General features: G+C 41.3%; 1 protein-coding gene across 1 annotated transcript in view; it reads right to left on the minus strand.

Annotated features, from left to right (window-relative positions):
* Positions 1 to 6,221: 6,221 nt before the first annotated feature.
* LOC141273576 (hexokinase-1) overlaps positions 6,222 to 19,253 on the minus strand; it is a 63,368-nt gene continuing 50,336 nt past the window's right edge. The window contains exons 15-18 of the mRNA XM_073685615.1: positions 17,017 to 17,200; positions 16,775 to 16,930; positions 13,968 to 14,201; positions 6,222 to 7,157 (exon numbers count right to left, since the gene is read on the minus strand). Of these exons, the coding sequence (XP_073541716.1) occupies positions 7,013 to 7,157; positions 13,968 to 14,201; positions 16,775 to 16,930; positions 17,017 to 17,200 (719 nt within the window). The 3' untranslated portion in view covers positions 6,222 to 7,012. The remainder of the gene's footprint in view (positions 7,158 to 13,967; positions 14,202 to 16,774; positions 16,931 to 17,016; positions 17,201 to 19,253) is intronic.

The raw sequence follows: 19,253 nt of genomic DNA on the forward strand, positions 1-19,253 counted from the left end.
TGCTCCACTTCCAATATTGTAACCACAGTTTGTAACTACAGTGTTCACACATGTCTATGGTAGAAAGTTGAGACCAGTAGGGAACTTGAGGGATAGATGGAGCAGAACTGAGGGATCAGTAAGGAATGTGTGGTTTCTTTTTTTTTTTTCTTCCCCCACAAAACTGAAGATTATGTACAATATAAAATGAATATGCAGGTTGAAGCATGCTGTGCTGTGGCTGCAGTGTAGACGTAAATATGAACACAATGCAACAGCACTGTGCAAACGTTGAATACATGAATTACACTTGTTCTACGCAAAAAAATCAAGTGCAATTTTTCATCAAAGTGTATGAGCCCATTTGCCAGTGACAAGGAAACCTCTTTTGGATGGCACCCTTTACACCCATGTGCACTTAAAAAAGTGACAAGTGCCAAAAGAAGTGCACTACGATATGGTCAATCATAGCCCTCTCCAACAGGTGAAAGGCCCCGAATAAACTAATCTCCTTCCCTCCAAGCCAGAAGACCACAGCGAGAGTCAGGGGATAGTAGCCTCCCATAGGTGAAGCCATGGGAAACCCAACCTCAGTTCTAGCATCTGTCTGGCTTCCCTCCCAAGCGGGAACTAGGAGCCGTCTAGGTCGGCTTCCCTCCCAAAAGTGGAGAGCCAGGGGTCAAGGGGGAGTGGAACCTGATGTCCACACATTCCTCACCCAGGCCTCACATTCCCCTCAGGCATCACATTCCCCCTCAGAAGGGAACCGCACCCTGACAAACTCTAGTGACAAATACCCATGTTCAAAGGGTAACACACAGATAAAAAAAAACAATTACTGTATTTTTCGGACTATAAAACACACTGGACCTAGGTTTTAGAAGAGGAAAATAGAAAAAAATTAAAGCAAAAAATGTGGTCACAATGAACTATGGGGGGTGGGGTCTGCTGCTGACACTGTTATAAGACTAATGTCCCCCAATTCTGTATCTATATCCCCCAACCTGGTATATGTATGCCCCAATGCTGGTATATGTATGCCCCCATCCTGGTATATATGCCCCCCCCTTCCTGTTATACGTGACCACCATCCCCATCCTGGTATACATGGTCGCCCATCCTGGTATGCATGGCACCCCCATACTGGTATGAATGGCACCCCCATCACCGTGCAAACAAAAAAATTAAACAATTCTACTCACCTTCCTTCCCTTCGCTCCAGTGCTGCGTCCTGTTCTGCTGCCAGCAGCTGATCTCACTGTGTGAGCAACGCATGATGTCACTGCCATGTTCCCTCAGACGCTGAGATCAGCTGCTGGAATAGTCACTGCTCCCCACGCCCGGACTATGGACGTGGGGAGCAGTGACTATTCATTCTCCTTAATAGCGCGCACAGTGTCAGCCAGAGCCGTGGCTCCTCCAGTGGCTCGGCGATCACGGGTGTCCGCTACTAAAGATAATGGGCGGACACTGTGTGCGCTATTAAGGAGAATGCACATTCACTGCTCCCCATGCCCATGGGCGTGGGGAGCAGTGAATATTCATTTTCCTTTAAGAGCGAGCACAGTGTTGGCTGCAGCAGGCGGCTCCTGCCTCCTGTGCCCCGCTCCTCCCTCGCTGCGGCTCCTCCCACACACACCACCATCCACAGCCACATTCGGACTATAAGACGCATCTCCCACTTTCCTCCAAAATTTTGAGGAAAAGGTGCGTCTTATATTCTGAAAAACACGGCAGTATAATAATGAAGGTGTTTCTAATGTAATACTAGCCAGACCTTCAATCGGGAATTTAAAAAATCCCCATCTTAGCCAAGAGGGCCAGAAAAGGGTATGTGCTCAAATAAGTATGAAAAAGTGAAGTGCTGTGCAAAGTCAAGTGGGTTTGTCATGCCCAGTGAGTTAAGGCACCCTAGAGTCACCACTCCTGGGGCACTTCGCACCTTGGGCTTTCAAACTTGCTTCAAACCTGTGCAGGCCGCATGTAACTGATGTTGCTGGTTTTCCAGGACCAGATGTTAACCAGTTCATGAGAGGAAACCACCATTTAAAATTAAACTTTTTTTTGCTGAAGAATAACTTGATATGAACTATAGGCATTTATCTTCAAGGACATAAATGCCTATAACAACATGCGACATGAGCACACACATCTCCTTCTTCCCTAAAAACACTCTATCTTCTTCGCTTACTTCCTCTGCTCTATGCACAGCCCAACACACTATCTGCTGGGAGCTATTTCTTCAAAACAGTCACAATTTTGGGCCAGTGGTCACTTCTAAGTGCAATAACTTTTCTCTTGCGGGTATATTTTAGTGCATCTGTAGTAGGACTATCTTATATGGACTAAAGATAATTCTAATATCTATGTAATTTTATGTCTTTAAATATATTTGCATTATCTACTTTTATGTTCTAATCTCTTTCCTTATGGGAATCAGCATTTGATTGAAGACAGGTCAGGAGGTCATCTCCCATCTATGACCGCTCTACACTTACCTCTCCTGCACCTCAATCCCTTTAAGCACGTCAAAGTCATGAGTGTAGATGTGCAGCAGTAATGCATTCAGTGCATGTAAGCCTGTATGCCACGGATGCAGTACAAGCAGGAATTCAGCACAATGAATGGCACTCTGCAAATATGGAATCCATGATTTATGCTATTGCTGCACATATAAAAATGTCAGGCACCCAGAACAGTTTTTCTCTTATTATTTCCGAGTTTATTTGAGGCCTTTTCACAAAGTTAATTTTGTCTGTTTAGGATTAGGTCCCATCTAAGAAAGGTGGCTTTGTCGTTGGCAGAACCATTCTTGTATGCTACACTAGGCTCATATCATTTACAGTATGTAATACATTTGATTGCACCTCAAAACTTGAAAATAGGCTAAGGCTGCTGCTATGAATAGTAAATTCTTTTGAATTGCAGCTATAATAAATTTCCTAGTGACAACCAATGAGAATATGATGTGTAGGAGTGAAGATGGAACTACGAGCTTGTTGCTATAGTAACACGTAGTAAAGAGCCAAATGCTTCTAAAGTTCTGAGAACATAAAAAAATCGGAACAGCCATCTGTACATCTCTTTAATATTTGCTGGCTGCAGGTATTTTAAGCAGCTCTTGCTTTATCATGAAATTATAAATAAATGGTGTTTAATGGGACCAGAATAGAAATGCAGATTTATTTTTTTAACTGACCTTATACCTGCCAAGCCTTTTCGGTAGGATAGAGATATAAAAAAAATCAGCACTGAAATATTTTTATCCATAGTTGTGTCCTTTTTTCAGACCATGCCTCTTCCCTGATTCCTGCATACTTCTGGTAACATCTCCCCCCTCAATAATAACAGTAATGATTTTTCTTAATACTAAGAGAACAAAATTTATATATATATATATATATATATATATATATATATATATATATATATGTGTGTGTTTTTTAATTTTTGCCAATATTTTTTTCCATATCACTGTCTGTATTACGTTTTAAAAACAAAACAAAAAAACAGAACTCTTGCAATTTTCATACTGGCCACTGAGTCATTTTTATATTCTAACTTCCTATTGTTTCAGGAAACAACACATTGACATTATCCACATTAAACGGACTCTAACCCTATGTTTTGTTTTAAAGCATTTAATGAGCGTGTGCAGTGGTCAATGTGAAGGAAGAGGCAGCAAGGTCCGGTGTGACATCACCTATTGTCATTAGTGGATCAGCTGTGTGTAGAGGTTTTACCTGCCATTGTAATCCTGCCTTTGCTGATAAGAAGCTTGCTGAAAACTCCTTTTTAAATAAAGATAGTGATATGAAAAAGAAAAAAAATTACCAAAATGTAAAAAATGCATTTGACACAGAAACCTGATTTCAATAATGAGTCATTTTAGAAGAAGAGCACTTTTCTGGGAGATTTTGGGAGGATTCGTTTGTGTGAAGTTCCATTTTTTTTGTAATCATATAGGTGGGAATTCCAATGCACTATGGACAGTGTCTGAAAAATTTGAGACCCATTACTTACTGTTTTCAGCTTGTTAAAATAAAGGCCTATTGCTTATACTGAAATACTGTATATTGGACTGCCATTCATGGCTTTATGCTTCCTGTCTTCTGCTCTGTGCATCCTGGTGGATTCTGGTTATTGGTTTTCGATTTTTTGAGTTATGATTTACTCTCCCCCATCAAATATTCTATTGAATACATTTTATATAAAGGATGTTTTGAGAACACTTCCTGTAAAATGAATAGTGCAAATTGTAATGATGGAGGATTAAAGGGGTTGTTTGATTACAGACATTTATGGAGTATCAACAGGACCTTTGGGAACCACAAGTATCTCTAGAGTGGGTTCTCCGATCACCAATTACAACAGATGCTTGTTCTAGAGATAGGTGTGGGTTCCAGAGGATCTCATTTCCTGTGGATATACCATAAATGTCACAGAAAAAACTGTCCGGCACTTCCAAAACAAGAAATAGGTGTGAACAGGTGCTAACTAGGAGCAGCTTCCTCAATATACAACTAACAAAGCAGCACTCTGTAACGCTAAGTATGCGAACATGAAATCTATGAAATATGAATAGCATTACTGCTCTAGAAAATAGAAATAAATGAGAAATCTTAGCGCATACATTGGCCAATTCATGTGTACCCGGTAGCCACGGTAAGGCGTTTCTCAAAATACCAGGTCCCTTTCAATGTGAACTCCTCTCTAAGTGACATCTAAGTCTCTCTAAGTGACGTCTTTCGTATATTTCATGTTCGCATACTTAGTGTTACAGTGTGCTGCTTTGTTTGTTAATACCATAAATGTCAGTCATGGGACAACCCATTGTCAAGATTTTTTTACTAGAAGTTAATTTAGGTCCCTTAGTTTTCATGAGGGGAAATCTTAAAAGTGCCCACAATGCAAAAAGTGTAAGATGACGATCCGTCTACCACTGTGTGCCATTTAAGACTTCTCTCTTCCAATGTGGTAGAAGGAACCATTAGAAACTATTAGAACCCTCCTATTACAGTGAATGGAGAGGTAGTGCACATGATTGACCTTCGCTTCATTCAGCAGGGACTCTGAAGAGCCCCAGTTCTCAGGATCGGAGGGGTCTACGGCGGTTGGACCACCAGGGATCGAAACATTAACTCCTATACTTTGGATGGGAGATAATTTTCAAATTTGAGGATACCCCTTTAACAAGTTAAGGGCAGCATAAAACAGGCACTATGATGGGGTGGTGTGCTTCTTACTGGGCAGTAACTCCTGCAGCTCTGCTAGTACTCTCGGTGATGAGCTCAGTATATTCCCATCCATGTCATTGATTAACAGCTTTCTGCCTACACTCTCTATTGGCAGAAAACTGCAATTCAATAGTGGGGGTGAGAATAGCCAAAGCTACACATCGAGGGCTACATAGCAGGAGCTTATCATTTAGATTACTAGCAAAGCTGCAGAGGATAAAACTGTGACTTTTTCCAAATTACAGAAAGCAGCCTAGTAAGTGACATATCACTGAAATTAGGATCTCTGCCTCTACACCATGCTGTTCTTGGATGGGGCAGCAACAAACTGGTGATAGATTCTCTTTAGGGCAAATGTTTACTTTCGGTCCGAGTGCGATCCTACAAAACACTGAATCGCACCCGGACCAATGTTATGCTATGGGGCTTTGCCCATGTCTGATTTTTTGATCTTGTCTGAGGAAAAAATTGCTGCATGCCTGAGTTTGATCCAATATTTAGATCGCACTTGGCCATGCTAGTCAATAAGTGAGTGGGAAATATCAGACTGCACTCAGATGACATCTGAGTGCCGTCTGATTTCCACGGTCTCACAGAATGGAGAAGATAGAGAATTGTTTTTCTCCATCTTCTCATCATCTGAGAGAATTAGATCACACTGTGCTGACACTCTGAGTAATCAGAGTCATTTGCATAATTGGCTCGATTTTCTCGGATGATAGAATCTACGGCCATCTGTACCTGCCCTTAAAAGTTAACACTCATGCATTTAGCAGTAATCTTTTCTCTCTACCATTCCCTTCTTGTTTAGCATTTTATTAGAAAATTACAAAGTAGTGATTGTGATACGTTTGATTTGGGTTTTCAGATTTTTGGGGCTGGTCAGAGACTCCCTACTTGGGTATACTTGGGTATAACTGAGTTACCATATATAAGAACAGTCATCACTCTGGGCCACAAGACACACATTGGAAAACTTTATTGAGTGGATAAATACAATAAGTGACTCTAATGTGGCATAATATGGTTTTCTGACCTAAACGGAATCTGTCAGGCATTTTTTTTTAAATACAGACTTTAAAAACAGAAATTCACACCTTTAACACATCCAATCACAGTGCAACAAAATATTCATTGAAAAGTATACAACATCTCAGATGTTGGGGGCCATTAAGTATAGCAGCTTACAAAAGTGCCGCCCCATGAACAGGTTGAATTTTGCCTGACAATTTGAACAAAACGACATGTGGAATTGATACATACTAACAACACAACATTATTCATACAAGCAATGAGAAATGCCACTGGCATCGGGTGTGCCAGTGTGTCCTGTGCCACTGGATATATTCTATTCACTCTCAGACTGCCCTTTATGCCCAGGACTACATCTACGTGTATAATGCCACTGGTGGTAGTACAGAATGGAGTAAAGTAACTCGCTTATTACATTGCTTTCCTGTATGGCTGATGAGATCCAGTTTTAGAGGCTTAACTGAATAAGTGAAATTATTTGGGAAACTGTAAAGAAATTTCAACAAACTGATAAAATATAAAACAAAAGAATAAATTATACACATAATGGCCTAAATATAGGTTATGTTAGTCGGGGAGTGATGCAGACAGGAGTCCAGTAACAGCCAATGCTACTCAATACTCTTCCTATGGTGGTCGTCTATTTCCCCATGGTTACATTTCTATAGACAATAGAGTTGGAAAGTTCCACCCTTGGTACAATTACTTCTTGTAATGAAAGTGCTGGGAAGGCAGAAAAAAATACAAGCACGATGATCCAATCTTTAATTTTGTTCAGCATCACGAAGTCTACATCCAACAGCAGTGATCAGAGCTGCCCCCTTCCCACTACCATCTTCTGAGAGGAGGAAGGATACATTACACTTTGGAGCAAGATCAACCACAGTCTGGTGCATGATTCTGGAGAAGCTGCAAAGAAAGAAAATATTTTTGAACTACTTCATTTCCACAATATCAAAGCCATTAATACAATCATGGTGAGGTAGGATACAGCACACTGCAAAGTTTCCATCTACAAGGTTTGTCCCCAAGACCTTCCGTATCCTTTAAATGTGCTCTCTGGAACTCACTGTCAGCGTGTAACAAACTCTCCTACATCCATGACTTTGTTCTTTCAAACTCCGTTAACCTTCTGACTCTTACTGATACCTGGATCCAGCAGACAACACTGTCACTGCTCCTCTCTCGTATGGTAGCCTACATTTTTCACATACCCCCAGACATGACAACAGGCCAGGTGTAGGTGTTAATCTGCTCCTTTCAAGAAAATGTGCTTTTTAGGCTATTCTCCCGATACCCTCACTTATCTTCCTTTCTTTTGAGGTCCACACCGTCAGACTTTTCCGACCCTTCTTCCTGCGAGTGGCGGTTGTCTATCACACTCCGGGTCCCTCCTGTCAGTTCCTCGATCACTTTTCCACCTGGCTGCCACATTTTCCATCCTGTGACATCCCCGCACTCTCATCATGGGGGACATTAACATCCCTTTTGATGATCCCCTCTCCCCATCTGCCATTTATCTTTTATCTCTAACCTCCTCTCTTGGCCTTTCACAACTTACTAACTTTACTGCATATGAAGACGAGAATACTCTGGACCTGATCTTTTCCCAGCTCTGCTCAGTGAAGGATTTTACTAACTCCCATCTCCCTCTCTCTGATCACAACCTTCTTTCATTCTCTATCAAGAAATGTCACCCCACTCAGGACTTCCCCACTTACCACACATACAGAAATCTACGTGCCATCAATACCCAGAATCTTATGAAGAATTTGCAGTCATCATTGGCCCCAATCTCATCCCTCTCATGTCCTGACTTTGCTCTGAAACATTATAATGAAACACTGCAAAGTGCCCTGGATGAAGCTGCATCTCAAACATATAGAACAACTCGGCACAGACAGCGGCAATCCTGGCACATACTGAAAACACATTTTCTCCGATGGTGCTCCAGGTACACCAAACGTTTGTGGAGAAAATCCAATCTGGCCAAAGATTTCATTCATTATAAGTTTATGCTCAAAACATAGAACTCTGCACTTCACCTCTTCAAACAAGCCGACTTCAACACCCTCATCACCTCACTATCCAAAAATCATAAACGACCCTGACACTTTTCATTCCCTCCTGAGTCCTAGAGTGCAAGCCCAAACCACCAACCTCAGCGCTGACTATCTGGGCAATTATTTCAAAGAAAAAATTGACCATATCCAACAATATCATGGCTCCTCTTCCCTCCCGCACTCCATCTAGCTCACTTTCTGTCTTTCAACCGGTTATGGAAGAAGAAGTTACCAGGCTCCTTGCATCTTCTCGTCCTACTACCTGCACCAGTGAGTGACCCCATTCCCTTCCTCGCATCTCCTTCAGTCCCTATCCCCAGTTGTCGACACTCACCTAACTAAAATATTTATCCTCTCTCTCTCATCTGATATCTTTCCCTCCTCCTTCAAACATGCCAGCATACACACATTATTTATAAAAACATCCCTTGACTAGAACTGCGCTGCAAACTAGAGACCTGTCTCTAATCTCTTCTACATTTCTAAACTTCTGGAACACTTGCTTTACTCCTCTTTAATCTGCTATCTCGCTTCTTTACCCTTTACAATCTGGTTTCTGCGCTTTACACTCCACTGAAACTGCCCTCACTAAAGTCTCTAATCTAATGATCTGTACTCCCTGCTGATTCTCCTGGATCTCTCTGCAGCATTCGATCACCAGCTCCTCCTCACTATGCTCCGCTCTATGGGGCTCAAGGATACTGCTCTCTCCTGGTTCTCCTCCTATCTCTCTGATCGCTCCTTCACTGTATCTTTTGCTGGCTCCTCTTCCTCTCACTGTTAGGGCTCCTTATGGTTTAGTTCTAGACCCCCTCCTCGTCTCTTTATACACCACCCTATTGGACAAACAATCAGCAGATTCGGTTTTCAGTACCATCTCTATGCTGATGACACCCAATTATACACCTCTGCTCCGGACATCACCCCTGCATTACTAGAAAATACCAGTGCTGGTCTTTCTGCTGTCTATAACATTATGTCCTTCCTCTATCTAAAACTGAATCTGTTAAAAACTGAACTCTTTGTGTTTCCTCCCTTCACTAACCTACCTATGCCCGATATTGCCATTTCCGTGTGTGGTTCTACCATTACTCCCCAGCAGCATGCCCGCTGTCCTGGGGTTATATTGGACTCAGATCTTTCCTTCACTTCTCACATCCGATCACTCACTCGCTCATGTCACCTACACCTCAAAAACATCTCTAGAATTCTACTTTTTCATACCGTTGACTTACTGTTGCTCCTATTTATTTTCATCTGGATAATTGCAACTCTCTACTAATCGGTCTCCCTCTTACTAAACTCTCCACTCCCAAATCCGTCATGAATGCAGAAGCAAGAATCATATTCCTCGCCAACCGCTACACCGATGCCTCTACCCTGTGCCAGTCATTGCACTGGTCGCCCATCCGATATAGAGTTCAATATAAACTTATCACTCTCACCCATAAAGCACTCCATGGTTCAGGACCACCCTACATCACCTCCCTCATCTCTATCACCCTGCCAATGCCCTCTGTCCCGCTAATGATCTAAGACTAAAAACACACTTTTTTAGACTGGCCTATCATCTCACCCCACTTATGTAACTATTCCCATTTTGCCCTTCCAAAATTTTCTTCCACATCTGGTCCCTCATAGCATCTGTTACACACACTCCATGCACTTAATAGGCCTCTGTGTCTGTACTTGTACACATACTGTCTGGTGACTGGTTCATGCAGCATTATGTGAATACCCTATTTATTATATTGATGGCTGCACCGTACAATACCAGCACTTTTTACCATTTATCTTTTGTGTCTCCTCTATTCTATTTCCTCATAGTGTAAGCTTGCGAGCAGCACGGCCTCACTCCTCTTAGTATCTGTTAAATTACTGTTATGTGTTTACTCTGTTATATATTTATTGTTTGTACAAGTCCCCTCTGAAATATAAAATGTGCGGAAATGAAAATTATTATTATTATATATTATTAATGTATCATAGGGAACCTGTCATGTTGTACATGCAGGCAGATCAGCAGACAGCATGGTATAGAGAATGAGAAGCGGAGCAGAATGATATATAGGTTTGTTGGAAAAGTGTCAGTAAAACATGTATTTTATTCTTTGAAATCTCTGGTGTTTTATGCATGAGTCCAGTGGGCGGTTCTACTAGTAATTGACAGCTAACTCTGCATGCACAGTCATACAGGGAATTCACTGTAAATCACTGAATAGGACACCCATTGGACTCATATACAGTTATATGAAAAAGTTTGGGCACCCCTATTAATCTTAAGCTTAATGTTTTATAAAAATTGGTGTTTTTGCAACAGCTATTTCAGTTTGATATATGTAATAACTGTTGGACACAGTAATGTTTCTGCCTTGAAATTAGGTTTATTTTACTAACAGAAAATGTGCAATCTGCATTCAAACAAAATGTGACAGGTGCATAAGTATGGGCACCTCACCAGAAAAGTGACATTAATATTTAGTAGAACCTCCTTTTGCAAAAATAACAGCCTCTGGATGAAGGTATTTTTGACCATTCCTCTTTACAAAACAATTCCAGTTCAGTTAAGTTTGATGGTCGCCGAGCATGGACAGCCCTCTTCAAATGATCCCACAGATGTTCAATGATATTCAGGTCTGGGGACTGGGATGGCCATTCCAGTACATTGTAATTGTTCCTCTGCATGAATGCCTGAGTAGATTTGGAGCGGTGTTTTGGATCATTGTCTTGCTGAAAGATCCATCCCCTGCGTAACTTCAACTTTATCACTGATTCTTGAACATTATTGTCAAGAATCTGCTGATACTGAGTGGAATCCATGCATGTCAGGTAAAGGCACTGGGGAGATGGCTGTCATTACATCTTCAATAAATGTTTTACATTGATATTTTGGACAGTTTTCTTATCCCATCAATTGAAAGGATGTTTGGGGATGATGACATCATTTTTCAAGATGATAATGCATCCTGCCATAGAGCAAAAACTGTGAAAACATTCCTTGAAAGAAGACACATAAGGTCAATATCATGGCCTGCAAATAGTCCGGATCTCAATCCAATTGAAAATCTTTGGTGGAAGTTGAAGGAAATGGTCCATGACAAGGCTCCAACCTGCAAAGCTGATCTGGCAACAGCAATCAGAGAAAGTTGGAGCCACATTGATGAAGAGTACTGTTTGTCACTCATTAAGTCCATGCCTCAGAGACTGCAAGCTGTTATTAAAGCCAGAGGTGGTGCAACAAAATACTAGTGATGTATTGGAGTGTTCTTTTGTGTGTTTGTTTTTCATGATTCCATATTTTTTTCCTCAGAATTGAGTGATTCCATAATTTTTTCCCTCTGCTTGGTCTGAAAAAAATTACCCTTACTGAGTACCACATTTTTTTTCTTGATTTCTTTTAGTGTTTCTTAAAGCCCTAAAGTTGCCATTTGAAATGACTTTAGTTTTGTGCCATGTCTGTGATCTGCTTTTTTCAACAACATTAAACAACTGAATGAACATCCTCCGAGCCCGGTGATTCCATAATTTTTGCCAGGAGTTGTAGTAGTTAGCTGGAATACTTGGTTATTCTTATACCAACTTTACTAACTCTTGGGGCAATGTGCAATAGCTTGACTTATAGAATATCTACAATTTGTCAGTATAATATTAGGCCCCCATTCGCTCTGTGTATCTAATAGGGTCACATATATTTTTAAAAATTTGTGATTTATTATTTTTGAGTCACTTGTTTGTCCGTTTTAGGATACTAGTGTTCACTATAGCTATTCTTAGGGATCTAGTGAACAGACTGTAAATAAGCACGGTGGACTAGTTTTCTTTCAAATTTTTTTTGCAATTATTTGAAATAAAAGTTAATTTTTAATATCTTATATCCACCTCAGTCAGTGATATGTGTATGATTTTGGGTTGATTCCAATATTGTGAGTTGAGGTACTCTTTCAGTGATAGCTAGGAGTCAGGAGGCCAGTTGTCCTGAAGTGATAATCTCCTGTTGATAAAACACTGATTGTATTGAAACAGCAGCACACAGCCCAGTAAGTGACACATCGCTGGAATCAGGGTCTCTTCCTCTATTTTATGATGCTTTCAGATTCCATAGCAAAAACCCGCTGACAGATTCCCTTTAAAGACCTTTGGCAACAGAGTGCTATGTTCAACATTTGAAGTCGATCTGCTAGGGTTAGCAAATACTGTGTAATCTATCAGGCACTTAGTAATTTTGCATGTTTCTTCATAAACGAGAATAAATGAAGAAGCTTTTCATTTCCAGTACTCGATATAGACAGCGTTCTTACAGCATGACTTTGTGAAGACTGTAATCCTGGCAGATATTTCATTACAGTGGACTAGTTGTAATCCTGATGTAGAAGATAGATTAAAGGGATTTTCGTGACTACGGTATTGATCGTCTATCCTTAGAAAGTTCATTAATATCAGATTGGGGTCAGATTCCTGAAACCATAGTCATTCATATAACTGAAAATGACGTGGTGCTCCAGCAAGTGCCCCTTTATTATTTTCTCTGTGCTAGAAGCCAGTCCCCACCAATCTCATGTTGGTGGCCTATGGGCCATTATTAGGCCATCGGTATAGCAGAAAAGAATGAGACACTTTTGTTTGTTTATGTGTGAACTGGAAGTGGCTTTCTCAATGTAAGTCTATGGCACCTCGTCCTGAATCTCATAGACTTACACTGGGGAAGCAGCACAGTAGGTGCTATGTGAGCCGGCAATGCTGCAGAGCGCTCACGTGGGTCCAAAGCAATGCTGCTAACTGGGAAAGTCGATGACGTCGGTAAGTATTCTGATACACTTACACACCTATACATAGATAATTATGACGAACTATAGATTACAATTTTTGATGAGACTACTCCTTTAACAGTAGCGCTTAAAGGGGTATTCCCGTCTCCAAGATCCTATCCCAATATGTAGTAGGTGTAATAATAATAATATTAGCAAATACCTCTAATTAGAAATGTAGTATAGTTTTTCTGATTCACTATCTCTCTTACCTCATGTGCAGGCATTGCAGGACCTTAGGTATCCATGGTTACGTCCACTGATAAAGTCACAGTTAGTTAGCTAGTTTCTAATGGTCGTAACCATGGATACCTAAGGTCCTGCGATGCCTGCACATGAGGTAAGAGAGATGGCGAATCAAAAATACTATACTATATTTCTAATTGGAGATATTTGCTAATATTATTATTATTATTACTACACCTACTATATATTGGGATAGGATCTTGGAGATGGGAATACTCCTTTAAGGACTGGCCTGAGTTACCTATGACAAGAGACAACCCTTAGCTTGGAAAAGGCATGTCCAAGAACCACACTTTACAAGATCTCCCACCTTCAGACTATTGGTAATGACTAATGAAGGGTTGACCAAGCTTCACATTCACAGTTTATATGTGGAGCCCATAAATAAGGATGACTGTTTATCATCTATGAGACAATTTTAGAGGGTGTGTTGGGGACCTTCACTCCCATCCTACAGGCACACTTCTTTCCATGTTCCCATATCCAGTCCACCCTCCCTCTTTACTAATTCTTTAGTTGTATGAGAAAATTTGATATCTATAAAAAAAACTATTTGGATACATGGAAAATGTAAATCTACAAGACACAGAAATCTCTTTACTTACTGTGGATGTAATTTATACAGAGTTCCATCAACACCAACTGTGACCTCCAAATGGTCCAGGCCTCGGTTTTCCCGGATCTTATCCACCACCGCTGCCATTCCTGCTCCGCACAACTGTGCTGCTCTTCTTGATACAACGCCACAGACTTCTTTGACGATTATACTGTCATCACAGGTGCTGTTCAGACCCAGCTGCTGAAGGATCGATCGTACTTGCAGCAATGCCAACCTATCACTGAATGAAAAGAGATACCATGGTCTTAACATCTCCTTAGTATCACAGAGTTAGTATTCATTTAGTATTTATTTGTGTTATCTCTTATTCCTTCCAAAGACCATACTAAGGACCAGGGGGCACTCATTACGGGTGGAAGAAAGGCGATTTCGGCAGCTAAACAGGAAAGAGTTCTTTACAGTCAGAGCAGTAAGACTCTGGAATGCCGATCACAAGAGGTAATGATGGCAGACACTATAACAGCTTTCAAAAAAAGGGCTGGACGATTTCCTCGATACACATAACATTGTGGGTTACAGTTAAATTAGACAAAATATACAGTTGAGGGAGAAAGGTTGAACCTGTCACTTGAGTCATACTGCTCAAACCACGGGGAGCATGAATCACAGAGCATGGCTGGACAATTGCAGCTAGGTATGTTTCTCTCTGAAAAGCTTTGGGTTTTCAGAGAAAACATGGTTTAAATATCCAGGAACATAGGCACAGACAAGATTAGTCCATTGCCGCCCCCGACACTCCTGTAGGTGATTTACAGGCCTCTCCCATGTATGTACACAGGAAAGACCTGTCAATGATCTAGAGCGGAGTGAGGAGAAGCTGGACGATGCAGCATCGGACTAGTCCTATCTCTGCCTCAGGATTTCAGAGAAAAATGTACCTGGTTGAAATTATACAGCCAAGGTCAGATTCATGCAGCCTGTGATTTGGGCAGCATGAATCAATTGACAGTTTTCCTTTAAAGGGAATGTGTCAGCAGGATTTCACCCCAAACTATTTATATGCACATGTAGCTCTTTCAAAGACAAGTCCAATAATACCTTTACATGGCCAGTCCGTTCCTCCATTATTGAGAGATCAATGTTTGAATTGATATGTATATGAAGCTGAAAAGTTATAGCAGATCTGAATCCTGTGTCACTCCAGGTTTATTCCCTGATGGACACCGCCTCCTATTGCTTAGCTGACAGCATCTATGCTGTCTGACTTCAGGCATAGGGGCCATCAGTTAAGCAGAAAGAGGTGGTGCTGGACGGGGAATAGAGCTGGAGTGACAGAGGCTTCAGATGGACAGTGTCATTTGCATATCAATTTAAACACTGATTTTTCAGTAACCGAGGAACAGACTGGCCATGTAAAGGTATTGCTGGATTGAAATCCTACTAACAAATTTCCTTTAAAAGGGCTTTCCAACGAACAAAAGGATATTTTAATCAATGGAAAATGGAATAAAAATAAACTCCGATCACCTCCTGTCCTGTCTGTATACATTTTTTGCTTCCTCCCCTGCCCAGGAGATGTGGTATGATCAGACCGTGTTCCGTCAGACACAGCCATTACACAGTACACAGCAGAGGCACATTTATAAGATTATCTCAGCACAGGGAGATTATTTTTAAACACAACAAATTGTGGAACTTATTATTTTTCGAAGATCTATTGATTAAAATATACTTTTGTTCGTGGGAAATGTCAACCCTTGCAAATATTTTTTTTTATTATGTATTTCTTTTTAAAAATGATTTTCTTGGAGTTGTGGCAGGCTTGTGATTGCTGAACCCACTGATTGAATATAAGAAATGAAAGACAAGTAAACAGGATTCCTGAAGCCCTTGGTGAGCAAAGCCTCAGGATGCATTTGCATATCAATGTGAACGTCGGTGTGCTGCCCGATATTTTATCAGATAGTGCACAGGCCAATGAGTATGTCCTATTCTGACCCTCAATATCGGATCAGAAGAGGACATGCTCTGAGTTTCATTGATTTCATTCTCAGATCCATGATTTTCAGTGATGTCTGAATGGGTCTGTGACAATCTATGGGTAAAAAAAGTGACATAACTCAGATATTTCACATGGATGTGTAAATGCACCCTTAGATATGTCATGTCCGAGTCTAGCCTAGAAGATAATGATTCACTGTGAATGAAATTGGCATAGAAATAGTGTCACCAAAGGCAAGTTATAGAGACATCCCACATCTGAGATATTTGGACAGAAACTGTTAGAATCTATTTTGTTTTACTATCGGCCATCTTGTTGTGGTTTGCTGGCTTCTAGTCTCTTCCTCTGGTGCTGGGTTCCTTGGTCACGTGATCTCTGCACTGTTTATTACTCAGCACCTGGCTCCCATTCCCCACTGGACATCAGTGTTGTTACCCTTGTGCTCTGGCTAAGTAGCCTTGTTTAGTTCTTTGTGCTTTGGACAATTGTTATCCTGGGACTTCTTGTTCCACCAGTTTTGTTCCCTTTAATCTTCGTTTCTGCAACTAACTTTTCTGTTAGGAGGTCTCCTGCTTTTGCTCCCAGTCCTTAGATCTTTTAGGGACCCCTTTCCCCTTCCTACAGGTCTTCGTTTGAGTTCAGTGCAGGAGTTTTGGTGGGGCTATTCATAAGGACTAGGGCACCCTCCCCAGCGTAGGGTTAAGCTGAGTCTCAGTGCAGGGACAGCTTTTCCCTCCTATTCCTTAGTTCTAAGTTGCAGAACATAACAGAAACAAAGGAGGAACATTTCAATTGTGTAGGAAGACAATCCCTAAAATACCCTCACACGTATGCACATACTCATTACCTACCTCTCAATTTGTGAAAGGAATTTGGTTTCGAAGATACTCGTAGTTTTCAATGCCTCAGAAATCTGGCCACGGAATAGAAATCCTCGCTTCGTAAAATCAATTAGAATGTTTCTTACAATTTCTCCTAAGTACATGCCACTAATCATTTTCTCGTATCTAGAAAGTACAAAAATGAGAGTGAATCAAATCCAGATAAACACAACTTTGTATATGAGATCTTGTCCGATGTCTCAGCCATATACCTTTGTTTTCCTGAATTTAGAGACAGTTCATCAACTGCTTTGTCATATACTGTTCGGATATCATCCAGACATCCATTGTCTCCAAATGCTCCCCATTCCATGTTGACGCACATTCTCCCTGCATCGCCGTCTACCATTTCTATGTTCTTTGTTTCTTCCATGTAACATGCATTACTGCCGGTACCTATATAAGAAGACAACTAATAAATGTCTTAAGGGGAATTTTTGAGCCGGTTTTTGCTATTCAATCTGACAGCAGCATAATTTAGGGTCAAATACACTGATTCCAGGATGTGTCACTTACTACAATCAATCAGTGTTTTATCAGCAGGAGATTATCACTGCCGGACTAGATGTTGCTTGCAACCTAGTCCTAGTAATCCCGCCCCCAACAATGATTAGCAGCTTGCTGAAAATATACAGTGTGCACCGGAAGCTGCCAATCTGGGGTGTGGGCGGAGTTATACAGGACTCAGCATTCTGGCCAGTACTATATCTACAGCAGAGAACAGGGATTCTATCCAAACTGAAGCAAGCCCAGTAAGTGATACATCATTGGAATCAGGGTTTCTGCTCCTACATCACGCTGCTCTCAGATTACATAACAAAAACCTGAGGACAGATTCCCTTTAGAACATCTCAGATTTATGAAAAGCATGAACCACTTTGAAAAATGTTATGCTAAGATTGTCCAGTTTAAATCCCTCTATACACATTAGATAGCTGTTCGGCTGATCATTCGGCCAGCAGCTATCTTGCGAAGTTCTTCCATACACTGTCATGCTCACTCTGCCAAGTGCTCCTATGTTCTCTGTGAGAAAGCCACTACCAGACATCTCAGGTGACTACTTATCTCTTAGAGAACAAAAGGGTCGGCAGTCCGAAATCAGACATGCCAGACTCCTGGGCACCTTCTATCTGGGGCCCCATACACATTAGACTGTCAGCCGAGCCCATCGATATAGGTGGGCTCGGCTGATGTTAGTCTAAAGTGAATGGGGGCTTTAAGATTGCACTACCTAAGAATTAGACAGTATTACTAAATATGTTCCACTAAATCCATGGTGCTATTATTATGTGATTCTGCAAAGGGGAAGCTTATATAAGCATAAGACTTAAAAATCTGAGGGTTGAGTAGATCATACAGTACAGACCAAAAGTTTGGACACACCTTTTCATTTAAAGATTTTTCTTTATTTCCATGACTATAAAAATTGTACATTCACACTGAAGGCATCAAAACTATGAATTAACACATGTGGAATTATATACTTAACAAAAAAGTGTGAAACAACTGAAAATATGTCTTATATTCTAGATTCTTCAAAGTAGCCACCTTTTGCTTTGATGACTGCTTTGCACACTCTTGGCATTCTCTTGATGAGCTTCAAGAGGTAGTCACCGGAAATGGTCTTCCAACAATCTTGAAGGAGTTCCCAGAGATGCTTAGCACTTGTTGGCCCTTTTGCCTTCACTCTGCGGTCCAGCTCACCCCAAACCATCTCGATTGGGTTCAGGTCTGGTGACTGTGGAGGCCAGGTCATTTGGAGTAGCACCCCATCACTTTCCTTCTTGGTCAAATAGCCCTTACACAGCCTGGAGGTGTGTTTGGGGTCATTGTCCTGTTGAAAAATAAATGATGGTCCAACTAAACGCAAACCGGATGGAATAGCATGCCGCTGCAAGATGCTGTGGTAGCCATGCTGGTTCAGTATGCCTTCAATTTTGAATAAATCCCCAACAGTGTTACCAGCAAAGCACCCCCACACCATCACACCTCCTCCTCCATGCTTCACGGTGGGAACCAGGCATGTAGAGTCCATCCGTTCACCTTTTCTGCATCGCACAAAGACACGGTGGTTGGAACCAAAGATCTCAAATTTGGACTCATCAGACCAAAGCACAGATTTCCACTGGTCTAATGTCCATTCCTTGTGTTCTTTAGCCCAAACAAGTATCTTCTGCTTGTTGTCTGTCCTTAGCAGTGGTTTCCTAGCAGTTATTTTACCATGAAGGCCTGCTGCACAAAGTCTCCTCTTAACAGTTGTTGAAGAGATGTGTCTGCTGCTAGAACTCAGTGTGGCATTGACCTGGTCTCTAATCTGAGCTGCTGTTAACCCGCAATTTCTGAGGCTGGTGACTCGGATAAACTTATCCTCAGAAGCAGAGGTGACTCTTGGTCTTCCTTTCCTGGGGCGGTCCTCATGTGAGCCAGTTTCTTTGTAGCGCTTGATGGT

This window comes from Phyllobates terribilis, unplaced genomic scaffold (genome assembly GCF_046119375.1).
Source record: "Phyllobates terribilis strain yellow unplaced genomic scaffold, ASM4611937v1 Scaffold_5__5_contigs__length_657084704, whole genome shotgun sequence".
NCBI lineage: Eukaryota > Metazoa > Chordata > Amphibia > Anura > Dendrobatidae > Phyllobates > Phyllobates terribilis.